This window comes from Sciurus carolinensis, chromosome 8, assembly GCF_902686445.1.
Source record: "Sciurus carolinensis chromosome 8, mSciCar1.2, whole genome shotgun sequence".
Lineage (NCBI taxonomy): Eukaryota > Metazoa > Chordata > Mammalia > Rodentia > Sciuridae > Sciurus > Sciurus carolinensis.
In genome coordinates this window covers 82,104,760-82,125,259 of record NC_062220.1, presented here as the reverse complement: position 1 = coordinate 82,125,259, position 20,500 = coordinate 82,104,760, and the positions used below count along the sequence as shown (strand labels likewise).

The 20,500-nt window shown below is 37.5% G+C and overlaps 1 protein-coding gene across 2 annotated transcripts in view; it reads left to right on the top strand.

Moving 5' to 3' along the window:
• The window catches only part of Rapgef5 (Rap guanine nucleotide exchange factor 5), a 230,673-nt gene that overhangs the window by 78,500 nt on the left and 131,673 nt on the right, over window positions 1–20,500 (top strand). For both annotated transcript variants that reach the window (XM_047562082.1, XM_047562081.1), the window contains exon 7: window positions 1,252–1,300. In XM_047562082.1, coding sequence (XP_047418038.1) covers window positions 1,252–1,300 — 49 coding nt within the window. The remainder of the gene's footprint in view (window positions 1–1,251; window positions 1,301–20,500) is intronic.

The following is a 20,500-nucleotide window of genomic DNA, read 5'->3' as shown; positions in this document are numbered from 1 at the left end:
CTTTTTCAGAGTTCAAACTCCCAGTGTTGGAGAGACAGGGAATGATTACCTTCTAGCTACTGTACAGTTGTCCTGAGAGAACAGCATCAAAGATGAGCTAAATCATGAAGACACACTCTCCATGACATGCACATCAGCACACAGGGAAAGCACTTCAAGCTGCCTCCCTTGGGGTGAGGACGCCCTGGCCTCTGGGAAAGCAGTCCTGAGTGGAGTCTGAGTCTAGCACATTGCTGCTCTCACCTTCCAGTAAATGAATATAAATTAAATTAATTTGAATAGCAAATCTGCAACTTAACCTTGAACTCCCGTACTCCCCCTTTGAAGTGTTATTATCGTAATATATTCAGCTGCATGACCCTCCCCAACTCCCCACTGTCACCACCTCCAAAATAACTCAACACACACGTGCTTCTGAGCTCCAGAGCTTGTGTGGCAAAGGGGAAGACCTTACTCATTCAGGCATTTTTTTTTTTATTGCAACCTAGCATAGAGTTCACAAAGATTATCTTCATGTTATCTTTGAAAGCAACTTTGCTTATGTTTTTTGTCTTTGATGTACCTCTTTGAGAATGTGTTTAAGGAGGGATTTAAGCTTTCACAGTGGGAGGGACAAGAAGGCATGTCAGTTCTAAAAAATTTGGAAGATAAACAGGTTTAAAACACTTGAGATATTAAGGGTCATTTTGTATATTCACATTGCACCTCCGGTGAGTTAGTGACACTTGGTTTCTGGTGCTGTATTATTCAAATGGTTACTGTAAACCTGTCAGGCCTGCAGTGGACATTCACTGCATTTGAGCAAAGGTTCAGTTAAGTCAGAATCAACTATCTCGATGTTTCTAGAATTTGTACATAAACTAGCATCTTTGAGGGATAAGTAATATTTAATATCTTCGTCAGGATATCATGTATATTTTAATAATTTAATTCATATTTGCATTATTTCTGAATGTTACATAGTTTTAATTTTGAAGTACATATAGCATATTTACATTAATATTTCACAATGTATACATTTGGCAACTAGATTTAGAAAAAAAGTAATTCAGTATGATTGTTCCAGATTTTTGGCCTATAATTCTTATGCAGAGACTTTTCCATGTATTAAGAGCAAAAAACAGTGATGGCATAAACTTAGGCCTCATTGCAACTGGTCTTAATTGGGGTTGCATATCTGAAATCAAAGTACTGCTTTGGTAGCTACGTTTTTCTTCATCTAATTTGATTTTTTCTCTAATATTTTATTAGGTGCAGAGAGAGCTAGCAGCTGTTATTGCTTTGAAAGCAAGGAAATCTGGTGAGTAGTCTCTTATGGGGCTGAGGGAAGATTATAATTCTTTGTGGATATTTCACATATCACCTGTAAGTGTGCAGTTGAATGCATCTCAGTTGAATGCTTTGGTGTAGGATGCAAAGAAGTGTCACCATTGTTTTTAATAGGATTCATTCTACCACATGATGTTATATGTAGTTCTTTAAGGTAAAATTTCACTGCTTTGCTCTAATTTATTTCAGATTTCAAGGATAAACTAAAACTAAGTTTGTAGTTCATTGCATCCCTGAAAGGAATCTAACTACATAAAAAAAGCAAATAATCACCTTGCGTTACATATCATGACAATAGAGAACAATAAGTAGTATAATGGGTGTCTTTTCTTTTAAGACTGTATACTTTTCTTAACCTAAAATTAGTTTTTCTGAAAGCATTTTAATTGTTTAATGACATTTCAAAACAAATTTTTCATAGAACTCATTCTATAGATCTGATTCCTCTTACCTGTGGGATATAATCTATGGAAGTAATATGTGGAAAGGAAAAGGGGGCTTTCAAATACATTTCAAAGGAGAAAACAACATTCTCTGCTGAAATCCAATATGAAATAGAGACTCACTGAAGTAGAAAAATGCTTGCTTAGGGAGAAATGGCAGAAAGCAGCATCTTGTGTCATTCCTCCCTGTTTGGAGGGAGGAAGTCAGTGTTGAATGGAATAAAAATCAGAAAGGAAGTACTTCTTTGTGTAAAGTTAAGTTAGGATAAGACATTTGGGGCAGAAAGACTATGACAAAATCAAAATGATGGCAAAACTTAAGGAAGTAAAGTGCACAAAAATGTCTTAACATAGGCCAGGCATTATATATATTTTTCTTTTTCCAGTTAGAAGCTCTAAGATTTGCTTACCTCGCAGATACTTTTTGAATCAAAAATGCCTTAGCGTGAGTTAGTTTATTACAGTCATGTCACTTCCTTTGTGCATTCAGCTGTTCTTGAGGACACAGGGACTGGACATTATGAAGGTGGTGGAGAAAAGGAAGCATGGAATGGCCATCTTGGGTTTGGAGGAGGGAGGGCAGTGTGAACAGGGTACTGCAAAAGATCAGTATGCGGGGTGGAGTTGAGTGGTAGACACTTTCCTAGAATGTGTGAGACCCTGCTGGGGGGAGGTTTTAGCCTCTGAAATTGCTACGACATTTGTTGAAAACCCCATCTTTTCTTCCATTAAATTGCTTTTGCACTTCGGTTGAAAATTCTGTAAGCTACTTGTGTGTGTGTGTATTTCTAGGTTCTCTCTTCTGTTCTATTAAGTGAATTCCATTGATTTCCATGAATACAATGGTCTTGATTTCCATAACTATATATAAAATATTTGTCATAGAATTAATCTTTATGTCAATAATATAGATCTGCATCATCATTTTTATTAGCTGTATATACTATACAATTTATGTAATTAATTTTGGGATTCACATTTAGGTTTTTTTTTTTATTGTAAACAAATGGGATACATGTTGTTTCTCTGTTTCTACATGGCGTAAAGGCATACCATTTGTGTAATCATACATTTACATAGGGTAATGTTGTTTGATTCATTCTGTTATTTTTTCCCTTCCCCCCCACCCCTCCCACCCCTCTTTTCCCTCTATACAATCCTTCCTTCCTCCATTCTTGCCCTCCTCCCTAACCCTAACTCTAACCCTAATACTAACCCCTCCCACCCCCCATTATGTGTCATAATCCACTTATTAGCGATATCATTTGTCCTTTGGTTTTTTGAGATTGGCTTATCTCACTTAGCATGATATTCTCCAATTTCATCCATTTGCCTGCAAATGCCATAATTTTATCATTCTTTATGACTGACTAATATTCCATTGTATATATATACCACAGTTTCTTTATCCATTCATCAATTGAAGGACATCTAGGTTGGTTCCACAATCTGGCTATTGTGAACTGAGCAGCTATGTCACATTTAGATTTTAAGAATCTTTTTTCATTAAAGAATAATAGAAGGACCTGAACATATATTCTTATACATAGATCTTTTAGCTCTTTTCCAATTATTTTCTTGTAAAAATTAATAAAAGTAGAATAGCCAGATCAATAGCCAAGTGTGAACAGTTTTAAAGTTTTCTTTCACATTTGAAACTTAAAGTCATCTGGACTTTATTTATATATGTGATGTAATGTGGAAATCAAGTTTTACATGTTAAGCCAGTTACTCCAGTAAAATTCATTGAATTCTTTGCCAGTGACCTGTTATGGTAACTTCATCATATAATATTGAAGGTCATATGTACACTCAGATTTATTTTTGGTCTCTCTATTCCATTGTTATATTTACCTACCCTTGTGGCTACAGTATCCTGTTTTAATTACCAGAGTTTTATAATAAGACTTTTTTGAGTAAGTGAGGGGGAAAGGTAAATCTTTTCTTAGTTTTCTTGTTCTTATCAGTCTAAATTTGTCAAATTCCATGAAAATCTCAATAAGGATTTTTAAGAGTGTGTTTGTGGTGGTGTAACTCTATGGCAGAATGCTTACCTAGCATGCCTGAGACCCTGGGTTCAATCCCCAATACCATAAAGAAAAAAAAAAGTGTTCAATTTATAGAAAAGTGTTCATTTATTATCTCAAATCTTTTTGAGATAACAAATGTTTCCATCCAGGGAACATAGGGTATCTTTCCATTTGTTTAGCTCTTCAATACTGTTTAAAATTTTTCTCCATTTAAAAGTTGCACAATTTCGTTTGATGTATTTTTGGATTATCTTGTGGTTTGGGTTACACAAGAACTATTTATTCTTTTATTTTAAATCGTCCTCTTCTCATTCTGCAATAGTACCTCAGGCTGTCTTTTATGAATCTTTTTTAAAAAATAGCCTTTATTTTTTAGAGTAGATTTAGGTTCTCAGCAAAAATTGAATGCAAAGAATAGAGTTCTCTTGTACTTCCTGACCCACATATGTAGTCTTCCCATTTTCAACATCATAAACCAGAATGGAACATTTGTTGCAATTGATGAGCCTACTTTGAAACACTGTTATCACCTGGAGTCCATAGTTTACATTAGGGTTTATCTTGATGCTGTACTTTACATGCGTTTGGAAAAACATATAATAGAATGTACCCACATACTGCTGATAGTATCATACAGAGTAGTTTTGTTGCCCTGAAAGTCCTCTGTCTGGTCTGGGAGTGTAGCTCAGTGATAAAATACTTGCCTAACATGCATGAGGCCCTGGGTTTGCTCATCAGCACTGGGGGAAAAAAATTCTCTTTGCTATACCTGTTTACGTTTCCCTTATAACCACTGATATTTTGTAGTCTCCATAATTTGTCTTCTCCACATGTCCTATAGTTAGAATCATTGCAATAGGTAGCCTTTCTAAACTGGATTCTTTTACTTGGTAATATGAACTTAGGGTTCTTCGTTGTCCTTTCATGGCTTATCATTCACTTACTTTTAGTGCTGAATAATATTCTATCTAGATGTCCCATCGTCTGTTGATCCATTCACCTATTGAAGAACATCTTGGTTGCTTTCACATTTGAGCATTTTTGAATAAAACCACTGTAAACATTGCTGCAGGTTTTGTGGGGTATGTTCACAGTTCTTCCAAGGAGTGTGATTGTTGGATTGTGTATCAGAATATGTTAAATTTTATTAGAAACTGCCACACTATCTTCCAAAGTAGCTATACCTGTAATTAGGAAGTCCCTGTTGCTCCACCTCCTCACTTGCATGTGATGTTGTTTGTGTTTTGGATTTGGGCCATTCTAATTGATGTGTGGTAATATCTCATCATTTTCATTCTTTCAATAAAGTTTTTGTAGTTTTTATTTCTTACATCAGTTTAAGCTTCACAGAAAAATTGAGCAGAAAGTATAGAGAGTTTCCATGTGCATCCTGTCCCTATGCTTGCATAGCACCCCTCACGATCAACAGACTGCCCAAGAGTGGTATGTTTATTACAACTGATGAACCTACATTAACACATCATAATCACCCAAAGCCCACAGCTCCGATTGGGATTCACTGCTTGCTTGTACATCCTATAGGATATTTTCATTGTTTTAATTCATATATGATGCTGAGCACTTTTATGTGATTATTTGCCATTTGTGTATCTTCCTCAGTAAGCTTAAGTGTCCAGATATTTTGTCTATTTTTAATTGACTTGTTCATTTACTTTTTGAGTTTTAAGAGTTCTTTGCTTATTTTAGATAACAATCCCATATCAGATATGCCTTTAGCAAATGTTTTCTCCCAGACTATGACTTTTCTTCTTATTCTCTTGACCATGTCTTTGTAAAACAGAAGTTTTCTATTTTAATGAAATCTGCATTTTCAATTATTTCTTTCATGAATCATGCCTCTGGTGTTGCATCTAAAAAGGTATTACCAAGCAGAAATCATTTAGATCTTCTCCAATGTGATTGCCTAGGAGTTTTATAGTTTTATGTCTTACGTTTAGGTCTGTTGTCCATTTTGAATTCATTTTTGTGATGTATACAGGTCTGTGTCTAGATCATTTTTTTTTTTTTTTTGGCATCAGTTATTTCAGCACCATTTGTTGAAAAGACAATCTTTTCTTCATTATATTACTTCTTATAAAAGATTGCTTGACAGACTGGGGTTGTGACTCAGTGGTGGAGTGCTTGCCTAGCACATGTGAGGCACTGGGTTAGATCCTTAGCACCACATAAAAAGAAATAAATAAAGTAAAGGTATTGTGTGCATCTAAACTAAGCCAAAAAATTTTTATATTTAATTTTTTATTTGTTCTAATTAGTTATACATGATAGTAGAATACATTTATGCACTTTGATAAATCATTTATAAATGGAGTATAATTTCTTATTTTTGCAATTGTACATATTGTAGGATCACATCAGTCATGCAGTCATATATGTACATGAGGTAATAATGTCTGTTTGACTCTATTATCCTTCCTACCCCAATACCCCTTTCCCTCCTTTCACTTTCCTCTACATAATCTAAAGTAACTCTGTTCACCTCAGATAAAAAATTAATCTCTAGGATATACAGAGAGCTCAAAAAACTTAACACCAAAAAAAAAAAAAAAAACCCAATCAATAAATGGACTAAGGAACTAAACAGATACTTTACAGAAGATACATGATTGACAAACAAATATATGAAAAAATGTTCAACATCTCTAGCAATTAGAGAAATGCAAATCAAAACTACTCTAAGGTTTCATCTCACTCCAATCAGAATGGCAGTTATGAAGAATACAAGTAACAAATGTTGGTGAGGATGTGGGGAAAAAGGCACACTCATACATTGCTGATGGGACTGCAAATTGGTGCAACCACTATGGAAAGCAGTGTGGAGATTCCTCAGAAAACTTGGAATCATCATTTGACCCAGTTATCCCACTCCTTGGTTTATACTCAAAGGACTTAAAATCAGCATACCACAGTGATGCAGCCACATCAATGTTTATAGCAGCTCAATTCACAATAGCTAAGCTATGGAACCAACCTAGGTGTCCTTTAAGAGATGAATGAATAAAGAAAATGTGGTATATACTCAGCTTTAAAGAAGAATGAAATTATGACGTTTGCTGGTAAATGAATGGAGTTGGAGAAACTCATTCATGCTAAGAGAAATAAGCCAAACCCAAAAGACCAAATGCTGAATGTTTTCTCTGAGATGTGGATGCTAATTCACAATAGGGTGGGGGGGGCACTAGGGAAAATTAAACTAAAACAAATTTAAAAAAAAAATGAAAAATCTTTAAAAAAAAAGATTGGTTGACTATCTTTTGTGTGGGTCTACTTCTGGGCTGCCTGTTTTGTTCCATTGATCTAGTTGTCTATTCTTTTACTCCATCCCTTACTGTCTTGCTCACGATAGCTTTATAGTAAATTCTGAAATGACATATAGTCAGGCCTTTGACTCTGTTGACTTTGTTCTTCTTCTTCAGTGCAGCTTTGGCTATTCTGGGTCTTTTCACTTTTCACATAAACTTTAGAATCTGCTTGCCAATATCCTCATTTATTATCTATCTAGTGGACTTTTTTCTTTTCTTCTTTTTTTTTCTTTTTTTTTCTATATGCAAATTCTTGATTTTGTGTCTCATACAAGTGTTAAATTCAAATGAATTATAGTAGCTTGTTTTAAAATTCTTAGATTTTCTATGTAACGTATCACCTATCAGTGGGGACTGCTTTGTTTCTTACCAATCTGTATTCTTCCTTGTTTTTTTCTATTATTTCATTAGTGAGGGTCCTGTAACATAAGGGTAGATAATATCAATAATAGTTGCATTCTTCTTTTGTCCCTGACTTTAATGAAATATAATGGATTTTCTGTTGTTATTGTTGTTTAGAAAATTAATGTAGACAAAGAAGATTATTTTAGAGAAAAGCAAAAATAATCCTTTCTCATACACCCTCCAGCCACAACAAATAGGGAACAACTTAGAGGTAAAAATAACCAAGAGTATGTATTATTATGTTCAGAGAATTCAGATATGCATATTCTAGAAGTACCCACCTGTTTTACCCTATATTTTCAGTACTTCAGTTGACATGAAAAGTAATAATGGCAAGGTACAAGAGAGCCTAAGTCCTCAGAATTATATTCATTCCTTCCTTCCACATCTAGTCAGGCCCTGCCATATGCTCTTACGTTGTAGAATATGATAGTGAGCAAGGACAAATCTGGCCCCTGCTGTTTTTAAAGCACAACATGTATTTCATAAATAAAATGCATTAATGGGTCAATGGCTGTCTGAAAAAAGAAAACTTATTGTGAAGTTAGGAGGTGATAAAATACAGAACCATTAAGCACAGCCTTAATTAGAGTTCCAGCTGCAGTATGAGGATTTCTATGTAAGCTTCTTGTTTTTTAAAACTATGTTGAGTTTTTTTGTTTTGTTTTTGTTTTTGTTTTTGTTTTTTTTTTTTTTAAGGGAGAGGAAATAGAAGCTGGTATACATCAAATAAAAAAGTATTAAAGTGATAGTTGGCACATCTGGAGCTTGACAGAGGAATTCATTACCTTAGTATCTTCTGTCTTGCAGTAAAATGGCTAATTAGGGCTCAGGTGGTTATGCCAGATTTATGTCTGACTGCAAAGGGTTATTAAAATGAGCATTAGTATAAAGAAAAAGTTTTAGTTTTAGCTCATGGTGCAAATAGAAATAAAAGTGACTGCCAATCAATACAGGTTCTATGAATGATTCAAGACTCTAGCTTAGTAAAAAATCCATTTTGTTGTAATTTTCTAAGAGGCCATTAGGATGTGCCTTTAAACATTTTTCTTCTCCTCGAGCTAACCTTAGTGGATGTAAAGAACATCTGAAGGCCTTGCAAGATTTACAAAAATGAACAGTTCTTGCTCTTATTTTTGTTGTGTTGCTTATCCCAATGCGAATGTTAGTTACCTCATAAGTGTCTTGACAGATGTGTTTCTGCCACTTTCTGGGGACTCCAAGGCCAAATGTTTAACTCCCATTTGTCTTTCAATTCTATGAAATTTGTGCCACAGTGGGCTTCTGTTTTGGAAGTCCAGTAATCTTATATTGGTAAATGTCCCTGGCAGTGTTTAAATTTCACTCTGTCTGCTTAGCCCCAAGTTTGTTAGGTTTGGGTTGCGTGGTACCTGGGATTGAACCCAGGGGCATTTAACCACTGAACCACATTCCCAGCCACTTTTTATTTTTCATTCTGAGACAGTATCTCACTAAGTTGCTTAGGACCTTATTAAGTTGCTGAAGCTGGTTTTGAGCATATGCTCCTCCTACCTCAGCCTCCCAAGCTGCTGGGATTATAGACATGTGCCACCATAGCTGGCTGGTTAAGTGTTTTAAACCTATATATATGGCATATTCAAATTTGGGGAGATTAAAAGGGTTCTGCAGTCTGTTTTTGTCATCAAACGTCTTTGTGACTTTAGTTAAGTGATTTCAATTTGCATCATGTGGGGATTGGTATAGAATCCAGTAAATGTGGAAGTATCTTCCAGTTCTAATATGTAATTATATTAATATTTTTACTTTTTACCTTCATTTACTTAGTCCCAACCTTGGAACTGCTTTATTTAAGATTCTTTAATGTGGGGCTGGGGAGATAGCTCAGCTGGTAGAGTGCTTGCCTCGCAAGCGCAAGGCCCTGAGTTCGATCCCCAGTACCGCAAAAAAAAAAAAAAAAAAAAAAAAAGATTCTTTAATGTGTACATGACAGAAAAACAATTGAAAACAAAAAAGGGAGATTCTTGGCTTGGAGAATCTGTGCAGTTTAACAATCTCTGTGGGAGAGGACCTCTGTCAGGGCAGCCCTGCAGAAGGGTTGATGAGGGATCTGGTTGGAAGGATGAAATGCTCCTGTCTGGAACAGTAGGACAATGGCAGGATGGGGAGGGGGAGAGGTCATGCCAGGCCACACAAGGCACATGAACCAAGGCTTGGCAGACCCAGTTCCACTAAGAAAACCAATAGAAGGGAAAAAGGACTGCAGCACAGGCAAGAGCATGTGCCACTGCAGGAGGGATTGTTTGCACTGTCCCAACCTCAAGATTCAGAGTGGAAGTAACCCCACACAGGCTGAAGTCTGCAGACAGCAAGTAAACCTGTTTTCCTCCCCAAGTACTATCATTTACAGCTATGTTCCCATTTTTGGCAAATAAGTTTCAGCATTGTGACATTAAAGATGTCACTTGTGAAGAAGAATTCCCATTGAACATTCTTGTTACTGGGAATGGGAAGGAATAATGTGAAAACTCAAACTTTTCGAGTTGTGGATAACAGCATTGTTTTTTCTGTTTCTAGGATGAACCAGTCAGGGATTTTAGGTTAAAGTGTTATTTGTGTATAAAGATATTTTAGTGTTTTTCTTTGAGATATATAATATAAAAATGTATAAAATGGCTGGATGCCTTGGTTTTCATGCCTGTATTCCCAGCTACTTGGGAGCCTGGAGCAGGATGATCCCAAGTTCCAGATCATCCTGAGCAAATTTAGTGAGACCCTGTCTCAAAACTAAAAAAAAAAAAAAAAATTAAAATAGAGTGGGGATGTATCTCAGTGAGAGAATGCTTGCCTGATATGCACAAGGACCTGAGTTCAAATCCCAGGAATAAATTTAAAAAGTGTGTAAAATGATTACACTTACTGTGTTTAGTTTTAGCTTTTAGAAAACAGCATTGTTTTTATTATGTTAGAAAGATGAAAAGGAAGCCAGTGTTTAGTGTTAAATTGTTTCTTCTAGTCTTATAGGTTCTAGTTTGTTTTATCATCTTCAAATTCTGTGTTCAAAGAATATATGTTCTCTCATCTTTGAATCCTACATTCAAGCTTACAGAGGCATTTATAATGGTAGCATGATCTCAGCAATGCAGTTACTATCAATTGCCATGAGACGGGACTCTGTGTAGATCATTCAAGTAGGCGACCCCTTGGACCTAGTGATCATGGTGCACCCTTAGACCAGGTGTGGGTGTTTTCATCACCCTGGTAACCTAGGTAAAGTCCCAGCTCGTTAGGACTACTGTTAGTAATAATCTCTGGTCACCAATAACACATTTTAGGAAAATTTAGCAGTTTCCAATCCCCTCCCAAGAACATATATTTAACGCCGGGGAATCACGTGTTACAGGTTGTTTTGATATGAGGCATTTGTGAGGTTTGAGGTGGGATACAATTGAAAAGTCATGTTCAACTTCAGAGCCGACACATTCCAAATAAAAGATATTCTTGTTTCATTCTTTGTCATGAGAAATGAAATTAATTTTGATTACTTTGAATAATAGACAATAAGGCCTTTTCTTTTGCACATTTAGAAGAAAAATCCCTTTGAAAATCTATGTAATTGCTCCTACTTTTATGTACTCTAAGTTCTTTTCATTTTTAACCAACGGATTCTTTTTAAAATATAGCACCATATTTGACTTTATTCTGATCCTTTTGTAAACAGCTCATATTCAGGGGCATGGAATTTTAGAGTAGTTGTTGATAAAATTAAGGATCAATGAAGACAGACTCACCTGCTAGTATAAGTAATTATTTGTATCTCAAATTCCTTGTACTTTTCTGATGCTGTGTGATAATTTTTTTACTGAAAAAATTTAAGTGCTCTTAACGAACTATTGTGATCTTGTCTTAAAAGATTTTTTTTCCCTCTAATCTGTTAGTGCTCTAATAATGAACATTTGAGCTTAAAAATGCTACTTTATAACATAAGTCTTTTGATTGTATTTTAAATAATCAAGAGATTTTGCTTATGTTTTGGTGATATATTTTCAACCATTTCAGTTTTTCCAAGACACTCTCAGGCTGTCCTCAAAGGGTGCACCTGTGTTCTCAGAATTAATTTTTCCACCTGTTTTGTTTTTGTTCTTTTTTCCTTTCCTTTGCCACCTCCTGGGTGCTGTCCCTGCCAGTGCCCATCACTCTCATCTGTGGTTAGCACAGGCCTTCCCTGATGTCTTCCAGCCCCCAATAAATGTGTTGTTTAGTATTCGTCAATCAAAAGGAGAGAAGTAACATGTATTTTCCCCTAAAATAACCAATACAGCATTGTCTTCCTGATTGATGGATGATCTAGAGTGTTTTCCCTAGAAGAGAGAGCTTTGCCTAACACCATGCTGATTGTTGAGTCTGTAAAATCGCTCTCCTTCTCCAGTGCTATAATAATTCCTTGTTCGAACATTCCCAGAGACAGTTCTTCCGTCCCTGCTTGCTGACTGATTCGTACATTCACATCCTGTCTCCACCAGGGCATGTTCTTATCGAGCAGTGATCGGTTCAGTGGTTGACAGGTTGTATCTTTTTTTTTTTTTTTTTTCTTTTTGTAGTGGCTTAAAACCATATTAAGAGTCTTGAAACAGTAATTCTCAATGTAGTGTAAAGCTAAAGGATATTGAAAATGTGAAACTCTTACAATCAAGAAAATAATAGCCCTGGTGAAACTCAGGAATAATTGAAAATGCATGCAGCAGATGCTTTGTAAATTTTTCCTAACTCTCCCACTGGGATACAAAGAAAATTGCCTTTAAAAAAATCCCGTGACACTGTCTTTTATAATTAGAGCCATTAAGTTGAAATGATAAATAACCATTCAGTGGCATACTATAAAAGAAAATCACCCTTTGCGCTGATTTCTTCTGAATAGCAAGAATCTGAGGGTATCAAGTATAGGAAGTCAGATTCCTTTAACCCTGAAGATTGTTTAAAATTAAGGAAATAAGAAAACAAGGCAAGATGATTTTCTTTTTTATCCTACAAAATGGTCATGTCCATTAAGATAGTAAATGAAACTGTTTTCCATGGAGTAAATAATTGCAATCACAGCAGAGTGGACTCCAGAAATGCCAGGTTTTTGAGGCCTTACTTTTCAAAAATGTGCTACAGGACACTTGAGTGAGGATTTGTAACATTTATAACACTCAATAGACAAAGGTAATTAAATCACTTTAACAGGGAGCTTGTTCCTATTGTAGAGAATTAGACTCTGGGAAGGAGAAGAGGACACTGATGGTCTGTCCCTGGAATGTGGTGATACACCGAACAGGTTCTTTTTATGTGCTCCAGGACGATGATTTTGTGATATTCAGATTCCTATTTGTTTCTTTTTTTTTTTTTTTTTTTTTTTTTTTTTTTGTGGTGCTGGGGATTTGAACCCAGGGCCTTGTGCTTGCAAGGCAAGCACTCTACCAACTGAGCTATCTCCCCAGCCCAGATTCCTATTTGTTATTGCCCATGTTTTATTCACATAGGTGAATCCTGAGAAACAGTTTCCTGGGGCTTAGAGCAGAGAGGCGGGGGAGAAGCATTAAAGGGACAATCAAGTTTTTTAGTTGAAATCTAAGAAGTAGCTTCTAGCATTGCAGCTCCTGGGAACGTGTTTTCTGTAAGGCAACTAGATGAATATAATGAGAGTACCCTGTGCATCAATTCAATATTAGTTCTACACCCAAGGTCAAATGAAAGTTAATGACCATTTGTACACCAGAGATCTGAAACCCACATTTTATTTCTTTCTCATAATGACAAAAAGGAAGAGCAATTTATATTTAAATTGATTTAAATTTCAAAGCATAAACACAGAGGTCTCCATGGTATTTTTTTTTTTTTTTTTTTTTTTGTCACTGAAACTCCCTGGCAGGGCTCAACTTTCTTAAAAAAGTCTAGTCCCATCCCATTCTCATTCCCCAGTGTGGACAGCATTTTGTGTTCTGTGGAACTACTCTGTTCTCGCCCTGCTGGGTTAGTGACACTGAATCAGAAGCCAGCATGCAGTCATAGGGCCACTTGATTTAATGATTTAGGTTTTGCATTTGTTGAGCTAATTAGCTGATTGAGGCAACTAATGGGTGTCTTTAACACACTGTTGCCTGGGCAGCCTCTCCCCTGAAGCCTGCCAGCTCCTTTGTTCTTGGTTCTCTGGGGAGTGGGAGCTGTTTCCCGGATGAACACATGATATATGGCACCCAGTACTCAGGGCAGGGCCCAGAGGCTATTATGCTAATCACCAGGTGCCCCAACAGGACATGCATTCACCAAAAACCCTGTATCTGACTAACCCTGAACATCTAAAAGTTTATATTTAGGGATGCATGGAGACAGTAGTGGAGGTGCGGTAAGGAGATTGTCCATCATTCACTTTCAGAATTTATAATTTTGGGACAGCTTCTCTTTATGCCCCTAAGGTGCCAAATAAAAGAAATCCATAGATGTTTTTAAGTATGAAGTGTTAAAATGCTAAAGGAAATATTAGAAGTTGATCAACTAATTAAAAGGAAAACTGCATTCATAGCTAAAGTCATCCCTAATAGGTACTAAAATATTCCTTAAGAATACTTGCCATATGCTGTTTTCAGTGTTGCACCAAAATCTAGCAGTCCTGGGGATAGAGTCAGGAAATTTGATTCCTACACTGGCTGTTACCTATGATAACATCTTCTTCTTTTTTTTTTTTTTCTTTTTAATAAAAGGAATGTACCTCCCAGAAGGTCATGTGCTAGGTACTAAGTGCTGAGAAGTTCACATCTCTCAATTACACATTGCTATCTTACTCCATAAGAATGTAGAAATAATAACTGCAGATAATTTAATTTCCTTCCCAAACTTTTTTCATGTCATTGACTTTTTTCTCAGTGAAAATCTACAGAAGGTCCTTCCCTTCCCTCCAGGGGACATTTTCTGCTGTCATTTATATTGACAAGTAAGAGCCATCAAGGGAAATCTTCATCCTGGCCATATGACCCAGCTATTGTCCATCATTCGTCACATTAAAAGTCTAATTGTGTAAATAGCCATGAAAATGGAGCAGTTCTCAGCTCCATAGTGAGTAACTCAAAGCTTGTAATTTGTTTTAAATGAATTCTACCAGGGTAAGTAATGCTTATGGCAAAAGTGAAATTTACTTTATGCATTATTCTTTTCACTTATATAACACATAAATACTTAACATTTGAGGATTTCTAAGTCATTTTCTTTGTGAGTGGAAAAAAACAAGCTGTGGTTCCAGCTATTTGCGTTTTTCAGATAGGTTATAAAAATACTGTTTCTAATACTGTCTTACAGTGATTGAGATCTTTTTGTGGGATGAGATTTAGTGATAAAATATTTTTATCCTGCAGCCAGTGAAGGCATATATTATACACTTTTAGTTTAGGCAATACATTTGGACATTAAGTGTTTTTATTTGGAGATGTGTAAACAGTTATGGATAGGTACTTTATAAAATAATCCCATGTCTCCTTCTAAATAGCTGCATCAACCCTTGACATTTCTTTGTTATGGTTTGGATATATGGTGTACCCCAAAAGCTCATATATGAGGCAATAAAGAATGTTCAAGAGTGAAATGGTCAGATGATGAAAGTTGTAACCTAATCAAGTATGTTAATCCACTGATAGGGATTAACTGGGTGGTAACTGTAGGCAGGTAGGGTGTGGCTGGAGGAGGTGGGTTCCTGGGGGGTGTGCCTTTGGGAGTGTATATTTTGTCCCTTGGTGAGTGGAACTGTCTCTCTGCTTCCTGGTTGCCATGCCCTGAGCTATTTCTCTCCGCCATGCCTTTCCACCATGATGTTCTGCCTCACCTTAGGCCCAGAGCTATGTGGGCTGAACCTCTGAGACTATGAGCTGAATTGCTTTTGTCAGGTGTTTTGGTCACAGTGATACAAAACATGGTAAAACCTTATCTCTCGTTTTTTAGTGATGCTGGGTATTGAATCCCCCTGTGCACGCTCAGAAAACTCTCTTACCTCTTAATTATAACCCTAGCCCCAATGTTCCTCCTTGACTAAATGAAATTTTGATTTTCTAAAGGAGCGGTCCTCAATTTTAATTAGTATTGCAGTTATCTGTATACAGATAACTATATATAGTTACCTGATACAGTGCTAATTTCTGGCTCCTGCCTCTTGAGCCTTCATTTGATTGTGGTTAGAGGCCCCAGCATCAGAATTTTAACCAGGCTCTATTTAACCCTAGTTGATTTAAATGCTAGATCTTGACAAATACCTGTTGAAGTCTATATGATCTGCAGACTCAGGGAATGAGTTGTTTTTTATGAAAGGCATTTGTTCTTATTTCTTTTTGGGAGGGAGGTACTGGGGAATGAACTCAAGGGCACTCAACCACTGAGCCACATCTCCAGCCCTATTTTGTATTTTATTTAGAGACAGGGTCTCACTGAGTTGCTTAGCACCTTGCTTTTGCCGAGGCTGGCTTTGAACTCATAATCTTCCTGCCTCAGCCTCCAGAGCTACTGGGATTACAGGCGTGCAACACCACGCCCAGCTCTCCACACCTTTTAAGGTGCTTATAGTAATATGGTAAAAGAGACCAGTTCTGGAACATGATTTGCCTGCCTCAGCCTCAGCCTCCTAAACCATTGTTTGTTGTTCTAATGCACATGGCATGGTAAAGAAAATTAAAAACACATTTTATACTTCTACTATTGGTTCATTTATTGCAGAATTGCCTGACTTGTCAGTATTTCTCTACCTAAATAGAGATTTTCTGATGGGAATGACAACAGAATTGTAAAGCTTTCATGACACTATTATTAAAAGCTTTATAAGTAAGGAGAATTATTCTCAAGCTTTATTTGGTGAACAGAGTCAGGAATAGCAAATATTCTGACCGAAGTTTCTATTTGAAACTTGTCAGGAACATTTTTGGAGCTGATTTGCACTGATAAAAGAGGAAGTGAATTTGAACCTAGCTTCAGTGACGTGCCCCAAACCAACCATGGCCTTGGTGGGTTATCCTTTTGCCAACTGGTTTAACTTCCATTCTTGAAAATGCAAACATTTAATAAAAACAAAGCATTTGTTGATCTATTAAGATCAACTGGAGAAGTTTATACCTTATCATGTTTTTATTTTCTGGTAGAAGAATGTGAAAAATTTGAGTTTGAGGTTATCTTTATAGCCTTGGGAATGGAGGATAATATTTTAGAAGTAGTGTCTGAGGGCTGGGTGCAGTGGTGCATGATTATTATCCCAGTGACTCAGAAGGCTGAGGCAGGAGGATCACGAGTTCAAAGCCAGCCTTAGCAAAAGTGAGGCTCTAAGCAACTCAGCAAGACCCTGTCTCTAAAATACAAAATAGGACTGGGAATGTGTCTCAGTGGAGTGCCCCTGAGTTCAATTCCTGGTTACCCTCCATCAGCAAAAATAAAAGGGGGGTGTAAATAGTGTCTATGTACCTCCATTCTAGTTACCACAGAGAGCAAAGCAAGACAGATGCATTTTCCACCTTGGCTTAGTAGGTTCTAATTATCTTCATTTTGAGTTTGAGTTTTATCTTAGTGTGTTTGGAAGAGTGGAATTAAGTGCAGGTTCTTCCCCTCTGTCCCAGGGATGCCTTATACATCAAGCATGAATTTAGCCCGTGAGTAAGAAAGCAAACTTCCCCATCCTGTTGTGGGGTGAGGGGATGATTAGGAGAAATCAGATATTGTCAGTCATCTCTGGTTGAGAACCCTTCTTGCTGACAGTGGAGGAATGTGTGTGTGTTTGTGTGTTGTGGGGAGTGTGTCCCCAGGCAGTGGTGTGTCCATCTGACTGGTGAGGTAAGTGGCAGATTACATCATCACACCTCCACAGGTGCTGATACAGTTGGTGTGGTGGCTCTAACGCCTGAGCGCCTTGCACCTCCAGTCCTCAGTCATCATCAAAACTGACTGTGGACTTAGAATTCAGATCTAATATGTGCACCTAAATCTGAGTTATTGAAGCTACTTTGTTTTACTTGTAACATCAGGCCTACATGAGCCAGTGTATTTCATGGTTAGTCTTGTAACCCAACAGTCTCATCTATGGCTTTGTCAGTTTATGTGAAAAATTCAAATACATATACTTTTATTCATTTGAGAGGAAATATGGCTTCAATATGGACTTGAAAAATATACACAGTGTCAGTTTCTTCCCTAAATGGTGTTGGGAAAACTAAATATTCACATGTGGAAAAATAAACTTCAACCCTTATCTCACATCATGTGTAAAACTCAACTCTAAATGGATTAAAGACTTAAATTTAAGACCCCAAACTATAAACACGAACACACACACATACACACACACACACACACACACACACAAATATGGGGACACTCCATGACATTGGTCTTGGCAATGCATTTTTTATAAAACACCTTAAAAGTATAATAAATGCAAAAATAAACAAATGGGATTGCATTGATATGAAAGCTTCTGCACAGAAAAGGAAACAGTTACAAGAGTGAAGAGACAGAGGGAGAAAACGTTGGTAAGTCATACATCTGATGAGGAGAAATGCCCAAAATGTGTAGGGAACTCAGATAATTCAATAGCAAGAACACAAACACCCAGTTAAAAGTGGACAGAAGACTTTAATGAATATATGTTCATTCAAGTGAACAGCAAAAGTGAGCAGCAGATATATGAAAAAAATAGTAGCCTTAGATATCAGACCCATGCAAATTAAAACTTCAGTGAGATTTCACCTCATACCTGTTAGGGTGGTTATTGTCAAAAAGAGGAAAGGTAAAGTGAGGATATGGAAAAAAGGGAACCTTTGAATGTTACTGGTGGAAATGTAAATCAGTTCAGCCAGTATGGAGCATAGTATAGAGGTTCCTCAAAAGGCTAAAAAACTAAACATAGAAGTACCATATGATCCAACAGTCCCCCTCTGGGCATCTATCCATAGGAATTGAAATTATGTTGCAGAGATATCTGTGCCCCCATGTTCACTGCAGTGTTATTCACAATCGCCACAATGTGGGTCATTCTTGTGTCCATCAGTGGATGAATGGAGAACAAGAATGTGATAGAAATATACACTGGAATACTATACTACTTTTAAAAAGAAGGAAATGCCATTGTGTTAGTCAGTTTTTGGTCATTGTGACCAAAAAACCTGACAAGAACATATTTGAGGTGAAAAGTTTGTTTTGGCTCATAGTTTTCAGAGTTTCAGTCCAGGGTCTGCTGACTCCATCACTCTGGGTCCAAGGCAAGGCAGAACATCATGGCCAAAGGGTGTGGTGGAAGAGCTCTGCTCACCTCATGGCAGCCAGGAAGCAGAGAGAGAGGGGAAGAGGCCACAGGGAATGTGAACACCTCCAGGGAACATCAACAGTGACCCACCTCCTCCAGGCATGTACCCCCTGCCTACAGTTACCACTTGGTTAGTCCCTTCAAATGAGGATGGACTAATTGGGTTACAGCTCTTGTAATCTAGTCATTTTATCTCCGGATATTCCTGCATTAACACAGGAGCTTTTGAGGGGCACCTCATGTTTAAGCCATAACAGCTGTCGTTTGTGGCAAATAGATGAATCCAGATAACATTTTACAGAGCAAAATAAGCCAGGCACAGGAAGATAAATACTGCATGGTCTCACTTATGTGGGGCGGTGGAGGCGGGGAGAGTCAAAAAGGTAAAGAGCAAACTGGTGATTCCCAGAGGCTTGGCTAGGCTGCAAGGTTAGGTGGGATTTGGGGATAGGGATATGTTGACCAAAGGGTTCATATTTTCAGTTAGGAGGAAGAAGTCTTTGCTGTACAGACGCTGTACAGACCATGAAAATATATATATAAATACAAGAGATGTTGTATACGTTAACTTTATATAATCATTCCACAATAGATATATACAGTTGACTCTCCATATCTGACAGGGTGTACTTCTGTGGATTTAGTCAACTGTAGATCAAAAATACTTTTTAAAAACTGGCAGAAAGTACTAATGGGTAAAACAAATTTGCCATGCACTGAGCACTATGCTGCGTCCACATGATTGAAGTGGTGGAGGGCACCCTGCTGGGAGCCGCCTCCTCTCCCTGGATCCTCAGTTTCTCCAGCACCTGTATTTTGAGTGTTGTTCACCTCACGTCTCATTTGTGTACTATGTAGTTAGGCCTATGATGGTTGTGTCTATACCAAACATGTAGAGATTCTTTTTTCTAGTCCTCATTCCCTAAATAATGCAGTATAATGATTATTTATATACCATTTACATTGTCTTAGGTATTATGAGCAGTCTAGAGATGATTTAGAGCATACAGGAGGATGCATGTAGATTGTATGCAAACACTATGCCATTTTATTATGGGCCTGGGATTTCCTCGGATTTTGGTAGGTCCTGGAACCAGTCTTCTCAGATACCAAGGGATGACTGTATATAATAATATAAAATCATTCCTCAGTGTGTACATATGTCAATAACCACATTGCACCTCATAAATGCAGAAGAGCTCCTTATCCTGGGTCAGAAGCACTCAGGAAAAATAAAGTTCCTAACTGTGTTTGCTGCTGATGGACTCTGAGATTGCTTGCCTCGTGAGAGGGTTGGCAGCCAACCCTAAGGCAGTCTCCACTGTGTCTCAAGCCTGAATTTGTGTGTAAACCAGCCTACCTGTCCTCAGTGTTCTCTGAATTCTACCTGGCTTCACCTCTCAGGCCCAAGCCCAGCCAGGGGAGATGGGCCCCCGTGCTTACCACCCATCTCTTCTGCCTCGTTCCCTCCTTCCCACTGTGCACTGGAAGCAACCTGGGACAGCTCAAGCTTGTCCAGCCCATTATTTTCTGACCTCCTCCCTCAAGGGGGACAAACCCGGGGCCTGTTCATCACAGGATAGAAGAGTACGAGATCCAGCAGTCACATGGTTGGTTCTTGAGGCACAGAGGCGGGTCACATTCCTCTTCAGATCTGTCCGGTTGTCATGCTGCAGAAGTCTACCTTGG